This window comes from Esox lucius, chromosome 24, assembly GCF_011004845.1.
Source record: "Esox lucius isolate fEsoLuc1 chromosome 24, fEsoLuc1.pri, whole genome shotgun sequence".
Classification (NCBI taxonomy): Eukaryota; Metazoa; Chordata; class Actinopteri; order Esociformes; family Esocidae; genus Esox; species Esox lucius.
The window spans coordinates 12,952,138-12,964,875 of record NC_047592.1 but is presented as its reverse complement, the minus strand read 5'-3'; the positions used below and the strand labels follow the sequence as shown (position 1 = coordinate 12,964,875).

The 12,738-nt window shown below is 42.0% G+C and overlaps 1 protein-coding gene across 3 annotated transcripts in view; it reads right to left on the bottom strand.

Moving 5' to 3' along the window:
* LOC105020625 (phospholipid-transporting ATPase ABCA1) overlaps positions 1 to 12,738 on the bottom strand; it is a 175,916-nt gene that overhangs the window by 78,396 nt on the left and 84,782 nt on the right. For all 3 annotated transcript variants that reach the window (XM_020043474.2, XM_010887801.3, XM_010887800.3), the window contains 7 exons: positions 8,715 to 8,935; positions 7,444 to 7,519; positions 5,761 to 5,963; positions 5,236 to 5,284; positions 3,299 to 3,406; positions 3,125 to 3,160; positions 2,405 to 2,544 (listed from right to left, as the gene is read on the bottom strand). In XM_020043474.2, the coding sequence (XP_019899033.2) occupies positions 2,405 to 2,544; positions 3,125 to 3,160; positions 3,299 to 3,406; positions 5,236 to 5,284; positions 5,761 to 5,963; positions 7,444 to 7,519; positions 8,715 to 8,935 (833 nt within the window). The remainder of the gene's footprint in view (positions 1 to 2,404; positions 2,545 to 3,124; positions 3,161 to 3,298; positions 3,407 to 5,235; positions 5,285 to 5,760; positions 5,964 to 7,443; positions 7,520 to 8,714; positions 8,936 to 12,738) is intronic.

The window sequence follows — 12,738 nt, the reverse complement described above, 5'->3', positions numbered from 1 at the left end:
GCTTTGTTGGGGTGGTTTGAAGGCTGGCAGAGATGATGGAGTTAATGTGATTCCAGACCAGACTCTCAAAGCACTTCAAACTATGACTATTAAATTCCTATCTTTTAGTTCAACAGTGCTTTTAAGGGAAACACTTTTGCCGTCGGCTGAAACAAAACAAACTATGACATTTAACCCAGTACATACATAACCCATACATCGCAGTGAATCGCAGGTATGCGTGCCAAGCTCTGATTCAAAGTCGGCTCTCCTGTGAGTCCCCCCACCACCTCCTCAAGTCCACCTCCCTAACCGTCTGCTCTCTAACGTCCCTCCACATAAATCACTTCCCTTTTTCGCTTTTTAACGCCAACTTCTCTTGAATTCCCCACCGGATTTCCTTGAAGCGATTGCCTCAACAGCACAATCATATCAGCTGACAACGGGAGCTGTTTACACGACAGTAAGGACCTTTGTCAGCCCTGCAAGTGACATAAATGGAGAGGAATGAGAGGAGGGAGGAGAGCTGAAAGGCCGTGTCCCAATTAGCATCCTGGTGTTTTTTTTTTTTTTTTAACAGTACCTTGACCGGCACCAATTGTCACAAGTAGTGCAGTATATAGGGAATATGGGGCCATTTGGGACATGCTAACACTCCGCACAAACACACATTTCAGCACACGCACACCTCCCCTTGGATAGGAGGAGAGGACTACTTGCAAATGGTGACACCTTTGCTGTGTAATCACTTCAGTGCTGCGGTATCATTAATTGCTAATGGGCTAGAACCACGTGCACGCGAAAGTGCATTCGCAACTACGCTGTGTCATTAATGCCGGAGCGGCGCACGAGGTAAATGACGAAAGAACAAAACAACTGAGTGAGTGTGTTAACAATTATGCAGCGTCTCTGACGACAAAAAGAGACTGAAGGTGTCATGTCAATAGATAACCGCGAATCTGTTCTGACTGGAAATTAAAGTAACATTCCAAACAATTGGGACACACTCTTAATAGGCTAATAGCAACATGTCCGCCAGCTAATTGTTATGATAATCTTGTTTGATACATAAGTAATGAAACCATGTTATTAGCATACTCATAAATAAGGGTGAGAAAATCTAAACAAATCACAAAGAAGACGTGTCTCTTTGACTTTGAGGTTCTAGTGTGTGCGCGCGTGTACAGCAACATCGAAAAGTTGTGACCGCTACGGTCTCCTTGGCAACAGCCAGAGAACGCTAAAGCTATTCATACAAACATCCGCTGTCCTTAAGAAACCGATAATGTACTCGAAGTGTGTTGCATTCAGAGAGGCATAGTATGTTGTGACAGGGCATTTAAATGCATGTTTTCTAAAAAACAACTCATATCGTTATTTAATATTCACTATTCACACGGAGTCAGAGAACACAGGAACTATGCCTCATTCGTGGACCATGGTAGCCAACCTCATTCATAGGTTCACAGTCTGTCCTTGAAGTGGATATATTTTCGGACAGGTTTAAACTTTTAGTGTTCATCAACGCTGCCGTAGCCTGCACTCTGGGGTTTCGGGCCGGGTGTCTGTAAAACTGCTGATATAAAAAATGGCCCTCATGAAATTTGATTGATCGATTCTAGTGTCACGTCACTGTAATTTGAGGCCAGAGACATAACATGTTGTTAACAATAGTGCATTTCGGCAACTCTCAATGGAAGCGACTGAAGAACCTTCTCTGACACGCGCCGTGCCAAGACACAACGCCTCTTTTTACACGCCTTGTTTTGACTGGAAATCCCATGACGCACTAGAGCGGGATATCACACGGGTTGTTGTGTGGGTCCTTCCCAGACGATGCCATCCCACTGTGGTCCTGTGTGGTGCCTTGGACCGTTACATCGTATGTCTTCTAGATACAAGATTTACACTACGCTATTACCACCGTACAGCATGTAGCAATGTTTTCCAATGTTTGCCAATGCAGCCTTAACCTTCTAGCTGAATGGAATGAAGAAACCCTTCCGTTTTCTTCCCATTTAGCTCGTCGAACCAGGAAGCTGTGTGTCTATGCATGTGAGGACACCGTCACAATCACCTCACTACCTCAATTAGCTTTGCAGGTGCTCAAGCCACCTGACGGAGTCACTGGAGCGATCCCTACGATGCTGGCCAAAACCCATCGCCCACAGGGTTTCTCAGCCACTTGTCATTCAGTAGCACGGAGCAACCATCTTTCACGTACATTTCCAATGTGAGGTGAACTGGCCGCACCGGGCCATTTTTTCTTTTGTGTAACTTGACGTGATGTGATAAAATGGCCCGTGTGCAGGGCTCACAGAACATAAATGGACAGGTGGGTTTCAAATGCCCAGTCCAAGTGTGGCACTACACTGTGGTGGATAACGGGGCGTACAGAAGGACCAAACGGAGGTGCGACCATTACCTGCGCAATGAGGCCTTTGCGGCTCCTACGCGCGTGGTGGAAACGTTTAATGAACAGGGCCAGGAACTGTCTCCGGATCAGTTCCCATCCCGTGATCACGCTGGAGCCCTTCTCTTTCGCCTTGGCTGCTTGTTCTGCGTCTACATTAAAGGGCACATCAAAATATATGTTCAAAATAGATGTTTCAGTAAAAGGAATAATAATAATGTCAGTGAATGAAAACCCGCTGGCTTATTTTCTTAATCTGGGGAAACAGCCTCTACTAAAAAGTGCATAAAAGAAAGGCCACAAAAGAAGCATATTCATCTCGAAGGTCCGCCAAAAGTATTTTTGACACAAAGCATATTCAAATTGTAAACCGTGTGAGGCCGAAAGTGTTTCATAAATGATCCTGCACTGGGAGAAATTGAAAAGGCAGTAGACATGTTCTTACACTGTTGCCTTGTGGAAAATGAAAACACCCTCTGTGTAATATCAATACAAACGGCTATGGGTCGTTTCCAAAATGGCTGCCAGTATTAAAGCTGCACCTGTATAACAAATTGACTCTTGCCAAACAAGGAGACAACGGAGCACAAACAGTCACAATGAACGACCTTTTTTTATCTTCTGCAGAGTTAATGTTAATTCAGCAGATTGTCAGAAGGGCACAAATAACGAGGCTTTGTGAAAGCATGAATGTGTGGGCTGCCGCCAGAGGCCTTGAGTCAGTAAACGTACCATCGACCCGGCTCGTGAACTTCGCTTTCACCTCAGCTTCAGTCGGATCACGACAACAGTCAGGGAAGACATAAAGCAAACAGTGCATTACCATAAGTGTGCACTTGAACGTCACAATAGACCAACAGTTGTTTCATTCAAAGACCGCTCTCTTGTCGAAAGGTAAGCACATACCACTTTTGCCCGGCACCTCGTCTGAAGTGTTCCCGACATCAGTGAAGCTTCGCCGTTGACACCTTGAGTCCCACGAAATTCTTGTCTTGCCTCTTTCCAAAGGTGCAGCTATAGTAATAGACAAACAGCTTGTTTTTTGGGGCTAATAAAGGCACACTTCTGAATACCATCTTAAAGGTGAGCAACATCAACAGTTTGAAATTAGCCAAATAATTATCTAACATTGAAATCACTGATGTGTACCATTGTGGCTTTGTTTTTCCTGGGCCATCAGCAGAAAATAATCTTCCCATTGTATTCAAATTAATTGGGACGTTTGTATCTCCTAGAACATTCACACCTGGCCTAATGGACAATCAGCAAGCCAAATGTGTGGTGGTGTGCAAGTGAAAGGAAAAGCAAACATTCACACAATTGGCATGTTTTAAATTAAAGCAATAAATATGTATGTCTGTGCCCTTATCTACATAATAGTTCAAGTAAAATCAGAAATCCCTAAAAGACCTGTGGTGTTATTTATCAAGCATTTGTAAGCACAAATCTTTGCATAAACCATGCTTGGCATCATTTCCATGCAAAGTGGGAGATTTTATCAATGGCTTGTGTGTAAAGTTACAGTAGGCAAAGTCATGACCATGTGTACAAAAAAAGTGCTAAGTGTTAGAATAACAGAACGTCTGGTAGACTATAGACAAGTTAACTGGGAAAATATATGTAAAAAATTTGTGAAATTCTGAGAGCAATTGCATCAGTGCATTTGTTACTATAATCCATAGGAAGTACAGTCATATGTTAAATTACAGGAGCGTGTAAAATCATTGTTGTACTATAAAAGACTAACACAATGGGAAATTGAAATAGATGGTTGTATTTTGCAGAGTCTTTTTTCTAGAGACAGGTGGGGCACTTTTATAATTTTGGTCAATCAACAGACATTTCTGAACGTTTTTAGGAATTACACAAACATTTAACATTTACTTCACGAAGGCAAAGAATTGTCAAGCAGTGCTGCTTAAGAATTGTTTCCCCAGATACTGCAGGGCCACAGTGTCACTGAACAACCCTGGATACCAGATTGATGCATGCTGTTTTGAACACTTTGTATTGATCAATGGTGGTTTCCTCTTGGCGTGTGTATGTTTTTAATGTATAAGAACCTTCTACATTTGGTTTGTAGGTTAAAGTTTTCTAGTTTTGGTGAGGTTCTGTCGGGTTCCTTTTAATTTTTTGGCTTCTGTTTTTGAACATGTTTTGTTTGGTTTTTGTCTTTTGCTTTTTAATGTAGCTTGTCCAACATGAGTCTTGTTAGCACCCTATTTAGTCAGTTGGTTTTGTTAGTGTCATTGTGAGGTATTGTTTGTATAATACAACTTCACTAAACCTTTTTTCCTCAGTGAATCCTTTTTGATTGTCCTTCCGTGTACCGAGTGTCTTAGCCTGTCTTTTTCCCTACCTATGATATTTAGTCTGGTCCTTACCTGTACTGTTACCTGTCCTGCCGTTCTGTTACCCACCCTGCCTGTTTTCTGACCACGGGTTTTGCTTGTCCCTTTGAATTAAACCGAAGTGCTCCGCGCTTGAAACCACGCCACCTGCCTGTGTTGTGTTTTACAGTTTTCTGGTTTCTAGAATATGTTGATAAAAGGCCCCAGGTCATTTAAGTAAAATACATAGGTTGGTTTTAGGTTGAGCATAGTCCATTTTTAATTGATCCAAAGGAACATGCTGTTGAGTGTAAAATAATGAGGGACTAATCACTGGATTGCCATGGTGTTCAGACTATCATTCATGCTGGTTGTCTGTTTTTTTCTAATAAAGTGTGCAAGCACACATGTCAGTGTTTGTCAATGAGTATAATCAGCCTAAAATGTGTGTAATTTACTGCAATTTACATTAAAACCCCCAAAATTGCACTTAACCGGTAAAATGTTATTTACCTGGCATTTCCACATCTACACCTGTTTTTTCTGCCACTTTTAGGAAAATCTGTGGAACGAAAAGCAGCATAATTAACATGATGTGAAACTGATCATCATCCTCTCCAGAGAAATCCCATTTCCAATGTGCTATTCCTGGGCACAAATGATCAGCACCCATCGTTTTAATGGCAAAAACAGTGACACAATGTCATCCACAGACAAGCTATCCCTTTCCCCTCTTCTCTGTACTACAGACACACACACCCTCTTCACCGTACTACACAAACACACACATATTCCTTTCCTGAAATAAATATGTGCAATAGACACCACCTAAATAACCTTGTTGCGTGTGGATGTCAGACGTTCAAAATGAATTATTCACCCTGCCTTCAGGGCATCTTCAACAGACAAAAATTACTGAATAGTTGTGTATTACTTAAGTATCAGCCTACGCAAAACAACACTTCTCTTTGCATACTAAGCATTTAGGTAGAAAGGCACTTTGTGTTTGTCTTCGCATTCATCCCGTCCGCCTTATACCTCCTCTAGGGTGGTATCGGAGATGCCATAGTTGGTGATGCCAATGTCGGCCATCTCTAGGTCCAGCTCTTTGAAGAGGAGAGCAAAGGTGCCATCCTTGGCGCCGCTGTAGGGCAGGATGTAGGTGATCTCCTGGCCGATGCTCTCCAGGAACACCGCCTCAGGAACATGCCGTCGCACCAGCTTACTGACAGCGGTTAGCTCTACATTGTAGAGGGAAACAGAATGGAGGAATTCATGGACTTATTAAAAAGGAATTACTGATAGTACAGAATATGATTTGTCCTAAAGATTGATTGACATTAGATTGACTCCTTATTCTCCCTCATCGTTCCTTCTGGCAACTTTTTATTGTCCCTCATCATTCTTCCCGGTAACTCCTTATTCCCCCCCATTGTTCCTCCCCGTTGCTCCTTAAACCACTTCCTCATTCCTCCTGGTAACTCCTTATTCCCTGTCATCGTTCTTCCAGGTAACTCCTTATTCCCTGTGATCGTTTTTCCAGGTAACTCCTTATTCCCTGTGATCGTTTTTCCAGGTAACTCCTTATTCCCTGTCATCATTCTTCCAGGTAACTCCTTATTCCCTGTCATCGTTCTTCCAGGTAACTCCTTATTCCGTCATCATACTTCCAGTTTATTCCTTATTCCCTGTCGTCATTCCTCCAGGGGCTCCTTATTCCCCTTATCATTCCTGCTGGTAACTACTTACTCCACTTCAGCATTCCTCCAGATAACTACAAATTACTATTTTATAGGAGCGTGCACAATTATGCGTCCCAAATGGCCCCCATTTCTTATGCGGTGGTAGTAAAGAACAACCTACAGCACTCTATCGATCCCATAGGCTATCATAGATAATTACAGCTGCTTAACCAAGCAAGGCCACGGCTTTATGAGGAGGTTGAAACATTGATCGGCTTCACCTGTTTTGCACATTTGGCTTAACTACTTGTGCGTTGTATAGTTATAATAGAAAATGGCTGTGATGTTTGATTCATGGTTAAGGGATAATGTATTGCTGAGTGGGTTTGAAGTCCAGGTTGTCTTAAATCATGAATGCTGGTTATCTGTAAACTGAGATATCAGATTCATGTTTTTTTTTCCTCAAACACAATCTCTAATTCTGATGACGTAGCAATGATAGCAATGATACACCCCAGTAAAGCTCTTATCCATGACATATTCCGGTCATACCCCACATCCCCACACACACACACACACACACACACACACATTCACAGTCAACCCAAATCCACAGTCTTTCCCCATCTCCTGATACGTACAATGGAGCCAACCACACTAAACAACAAAATAACTCGGTTATTTGGACCATGGCTCCAACTTGAAAATTGGATTTGAAGGACCTGGGTTGCACAAACACTGATTAGGACTCTTGTCAGGACTGACTTTGGTTGGAAAATAAACCCCACCAGCCAGCGTCAAATCAATTAGGGAGAGTGGGCTGTAGTAGTTAGAGACGTCACTGTCACCCGTAATGAAGCAGACAATCAACCGCTAACATGACATTCAGCCCAAGTCTGGTTCTGACCCCACCCTTTATTTCTCTGTTCTGATGGCTCACGTGTGCTCGTGCATGCTTCACAAACATGAACACATTCCGAGTAACTATTTAAGGGTTTCTTTATGCATTATATCAATGTGGGGTCAGTGTCGTTTCTACCTGTCGGGTCGGCGTTGCTCCAGGTTTGACTTGCGATCCCTTCATCCACACTGGCTGCCCTTGAATCATCGGTCACCTGTAGGACAGAAATTAGGTTCGTCATTCTGGTAGAGCTTGCCTTCACAATCCTTCTCTCGAATAATCATGGTGGTACGACTCGTTCATTTCTCATTAGAGTGGAGGCTGGCTTTCAGCGCAAAACAGATCCCGTCCGTGATATATACACCACGAAGTTGGAAAGAGGAAGCTGCGAGAAGCCGTCACGTAGACAGCGCACATATAGGGACAGACTCCGCTACAACAAGACTGCTGGGATTGAAATAAATCCAACTAAGACTGAGGCTCTCCAAATGTCATCGGTGCCACTTGCCAGTAAATAGTTTGGATGAGGCAGCAGTACTTCTCCTTCCTAGAACCGGCCTAGCACAGGCCTAGCGTCTCTCTGCACCGTCAGCAGGCTGAATTAGCGAGTCATTTTCGGGGGCGGCTCAGATCTCTCGCGCAAGAATGTGTTTGTTTGTTTACTCATTTATAATTGTATTCTTTTTACAAATTACACCGCTCTCCACCGAGGGCCTGTTGACTAATGGTAATTGCTGTGGCCCTGGTGGCATTGGTGCATCTTGTTAATTTGCTGCTGTTTGTTAAAACTAAGTATGCAAGGCGCCGCTTGGAGCTAAATCAAGAATATCCCTCCCCCACCCCATAACAGTTTGTATTAGCCTGTACCGTGGTGGCTGTACATTATCATTGGGGAAGATTAAACTCAGATGATTACAGGTGAGGGAAATGAGTCACCTCTAGAAAGGCTGAGGCGCCGTGCGGATAGTGGACTGTGGTAAAAAAGGTGTCTTAGAGGCTTCACCACAAAGGTATAAAGTCTGACATGGTTGTGGCCCATTGTCGGTGAAATATAAGTATGCTTCGGGATGCTGTCCAATTTTAGATCAGACATTTTTATTTGGCAATAGCAAAAATGCACAGGAATTGTATGTTTCCGTGGGAATATGTTCTGCTCACAGTGGTAAAGTGAAACTGCTGTGAAAAAATGCTATTGATAATTTATCAATAGAACAAATGCAATCTTATCTAATCCCAAAACAGACATCCTAGCAAAATGGAGCACATACAGTGCTGTATTCACACTTGCTTTACTTACCTTGCTCCAGGGTGAGGTTTCCCCCAAGGTGCAGATCAAGAATCAGTTTCCTACTTCCAACCATTAATAGAAAAACTCCCTTTACTGACCCGAGATCAGTATCAGCGTTTACCTTTTTATCGTTCACTTGGCCCTGATGGATTCCACTGCGCTCGTTGGCCATTTGATAATCTCCAGCCTTAACTAGGGTGAGGTAGTAGCCACTGCCAAAGTACTTCTTCAGGAATAGGGAGGAGCCGTAACAACACATCTTGCCGTGAGAGATAATGGCAATGCGGTCTCCCAAGATGTCTGCCTCATCCATATGATGAGTGGAGAGGATGATGGTGCGACCTGCCGAAAGGAAGATGGATCAAAAGAAAATGGATAGTTTCAATATGGGCACCATTTGAAGTGGTAGATTGTTTCTTAGAAAGACGTCTGGAAGATGAGCTTTCTATTCATGTACATTGTGGGTGTGTGATCTAGGGCAATGTGTGCATGCCGGGACCCCAAATTCCCCACTAAGGTAGTAAATCTGGACTGAATGCCTCCCATCAAGGTTTTTTTTGCTCTGTCCCTTCTAGAGAACATGTGGTTTCTATTTTAAGGTCAGCTTAAGGGAGAAACTTGAAATTGGGCATAATGTTAGAATTGAACTACTGTTATTAGGCAGCGCAGGTCAAGTTTAGGCAGTATTGTTAGGTTAAGTTTAGGCATGAAGGTTAGGTTTAGGCTAAGTATTGCCAGGTTAGGTTTAGGCATGAAGGTTAGGTTTTGAGATTCAGGTGGGATTTAGGGCTGAGGAATAGGAAGAAAGTATTTCTATGTTTCAGGTCCCACAAGGATAGAAAAAAAAAATGTGTGTGTGTATTAGTGCGACTTAAAAAGTTGGTGAAACCTGACAATTTTGGTCAAAACATTTTGCTGGCCACCACATGAAAAGGAGTTTTTGCTGACCTGGGGGTAAGTTTAAGATGACATACATTTTTGGGGTCAGTGTTAGAAATAGTGTGTGCATGTTAAAAAAGTGGCATCCAAAACATTAAATGACATACAGCTATTTAACCATGTTTTTAAGCAGAGCCTGCAAGACTGTTTTCATGTCATATTGTTCTTATTTCCTTCCTGCCAATCCTTCTGTTTTAACAACCCATGCTCAAGATGTTGCTGAAGAAATAACGTGCGGTAATCTAAAACAAATGACAAATCCTTCCCCGAATACAGTGTTACAAAAAAGACTCCTGTTTCCTTCATCATGTTTAAGATAATTCGATACAAAGTTAATTCTGAATGGAACAAAATCCCTGTAGAGCTAACATAACATTTGAGTGCTGCCTTTTCACCAGGGGTGGAGCGGTTTGCATTATGCACTCTGTGCTAACACATACTAATTAGCACATTCCCAGTCAATCAGAAAGCAGGCTTGAGATCTGTGATGAAGTCACAGCGTGGACATATAGCTGGATGTCGTTAGCTCACAGCATGCAAAGTGTCAGCAGTGAAATGTATTGTATGGTTTTTGTTAATTGTGACACATTTCAAAACAGATTACACCCCCCCCCCCACCTTCTTCATTCCCTGAACTGAAGGAAGTTGAGGGTTTAAAGGTTAGCTTCACTGTGTTTCTTTTTAAGGGCCCGAGGATGTTTTACTGATAACGCTACATAAGGCCCACCCAACTGATGTGAAATCAGGAGAGAAACCTGAACGTAAGATGTGTGCAACAATGAGGGGGAAACTAGCAACCATGGGATTATAAGATACTGATTAGACATGTGGAGTTTAGTGCGCCGTCTTGAGGTATTTACGTCGTTTACATCGCCGATTATAATCCAAACCTTTACCGGGACAGTTCATTCCAAGACAGCTCCAGCACTAACAGCCAGAGGTGTGTTTGGAGACTTGATTGGCTGACTTACTGAATAAAAAATGAAGTTAATTGGCTGACCGTGGTGTTTTTTTGCCACTGAGCTAGTTGCATTTGTATTCCCACAGGTCACATTATCCCTGGATGAGGACGCACACAAGCGCACAAGCACACAGAGGTCATTAGCCCTAGCATTAGGCAGCACTGCTGTTTCGTTGGGAGAGCCCAACTGCTTTTTCCTTCCAGACACCCCTTGTGCCCTTTCGCACTCCAAGCTTCGAAATTTATCTCTGTCGCTGAGTTAATGCTGTGCTGTGCTATGCTAAGCTGTTTTGAACCTACCCTACCGTGGCCCAGATGCACAATGAGTATCTCACTGAAGTCAAATCGCTGTAAAAGCACATAAAAAACAAGCAGGTCAATACGACTGAAGTGTAATGCAGTTTACAGTAACCGCAGTGTGTCTTTTGATCAAGCCGGTATCCAAATAACTGCAGTTATACCGAACTGACTATGTACAGTGGATATAAAAAGTCTACACACCCCTGTTAAAATGCCAGGTTCTTGTGATGTAAAAGAATGAGACAAAGATAAATCATGTCTGAACTTTTTCCACTTTTAATGTGACCTATATTGTGAACAATTCAATTGAAAAACAAACTGAAATCTTCGAGGGGGGAAAAATGAAAAATAAAAACCTTACAATAACATGGTTATTTACGTACGTATGGCACAACAGAGACATTACCAAGAACTGGACGTCCCTCCAAAATGTATGAAAAGATGAGAAGAAAACTGGTCAGGGAGGCTTCCAAGAGGCCTCACAGCAACATTAAAGGAATATATTTTTTTCTAATACTGTGTTATGTCATTTGCCGACAAGGAAGTTGCAATATGAAATAGCTGTCAATACACAATATGTGATATAGCTACAAAACAAATTGTTAATGGAATAGAGACATGTGAATGGGCTTGCTGTTTTAAAAATGTATGACACTAGTACGCATAGCATTACACTAACCTTTTTCTAGGAATCTCTAAATGGTACCACGGTACGAATGGTAAATACGTCTATTGTTTCTCATAGATCACACAGCATTTAATCAAACACCAACCTTGGATCGAATACATCTGTAGCGAAATTATGGAAATGTTTAAAATCGTTAGGTTTGAACCACGTTTTCGCGATGTGTGCTGTTTGAGAGTTTGGGTTCATTTCAGTAGATGCTGTTTGATATAAGCCTGAAATGAACCTTAAAAACACCCACACATGGTGGATTACAGTTCGTCCCTTTCTTCCTACTCACCTGTTGAGCATGTTAACACTTCTGCATGCAGGAGAATGTCAACAGCTGTCAGTGCAGAAGTTTAATTGGAAAGTATTAAATCACTATACATACATAAAAAAAAAGAGCCAGGAACAGTGAAATTATAATACAAATACTGAACTAAGCTGAATGCAAAAAAAGTGTATTCTTTTGTACTGATACTAGTATACGTAATAATACGCAATTGCTTGAAGAAACAGATCATGTTAAACAGTCTTCAACTATTCACACCAGGTCCCAATCATCTCGTTAGTATGTGTTTTAAATGTTTCCCCCTCTGCTCCCCACATTTGTCCATCATTGTTGTTTGCTGTCAGTGTGCCTCATGTAACCAGTGAGTGCTTCCGGTTTGCTGTTTACAGATGCAGCCCCTTTGTTTTCCTTAAGTTTGTTTTTGTATGCTCTGTGTTTGTTTTTCATTAAATACAACTACCTCGAGTATATTCGCCTGCGCCTGGTTCCTCCACGACCGCCTCACGTTACAAGAACACCGCTACCCTTTTCCATTGCAAGGATAATCAAAGGCTGAAAGTTTAATTCAATATAGAGCTGATGCATTAGAAACTGTGCAACTGAAATGTGACTTCATCAGTCCCAGGGATTCCCACAAAGATGCTGAAATTCCCTACTTACATTTTCCTTAGATTTTCCATCAGATTTGAAAATTTTATTTTAATGAGAACTAGGGCCACAAGTATAATGTTACCAAAAAAAAAACACAAATATTATCATGTATAAGAATACCAAGTGTATATAGTCTACAAGATACTGAGGAATAGCTAGAGTGATATTTATTCTGTGGACCCAGATGTCTTCATAAAGAATACTTTTACTACAGCAGGAGAGTCTATTGAGGTCCGTTCTATTTTCTATTCACACTGAATACATTACAAGTGAAGGTACCTAAATACTTAAACTTTCACACAAAAAAAGTTGCTTGCTACCATAGATAACAGTGA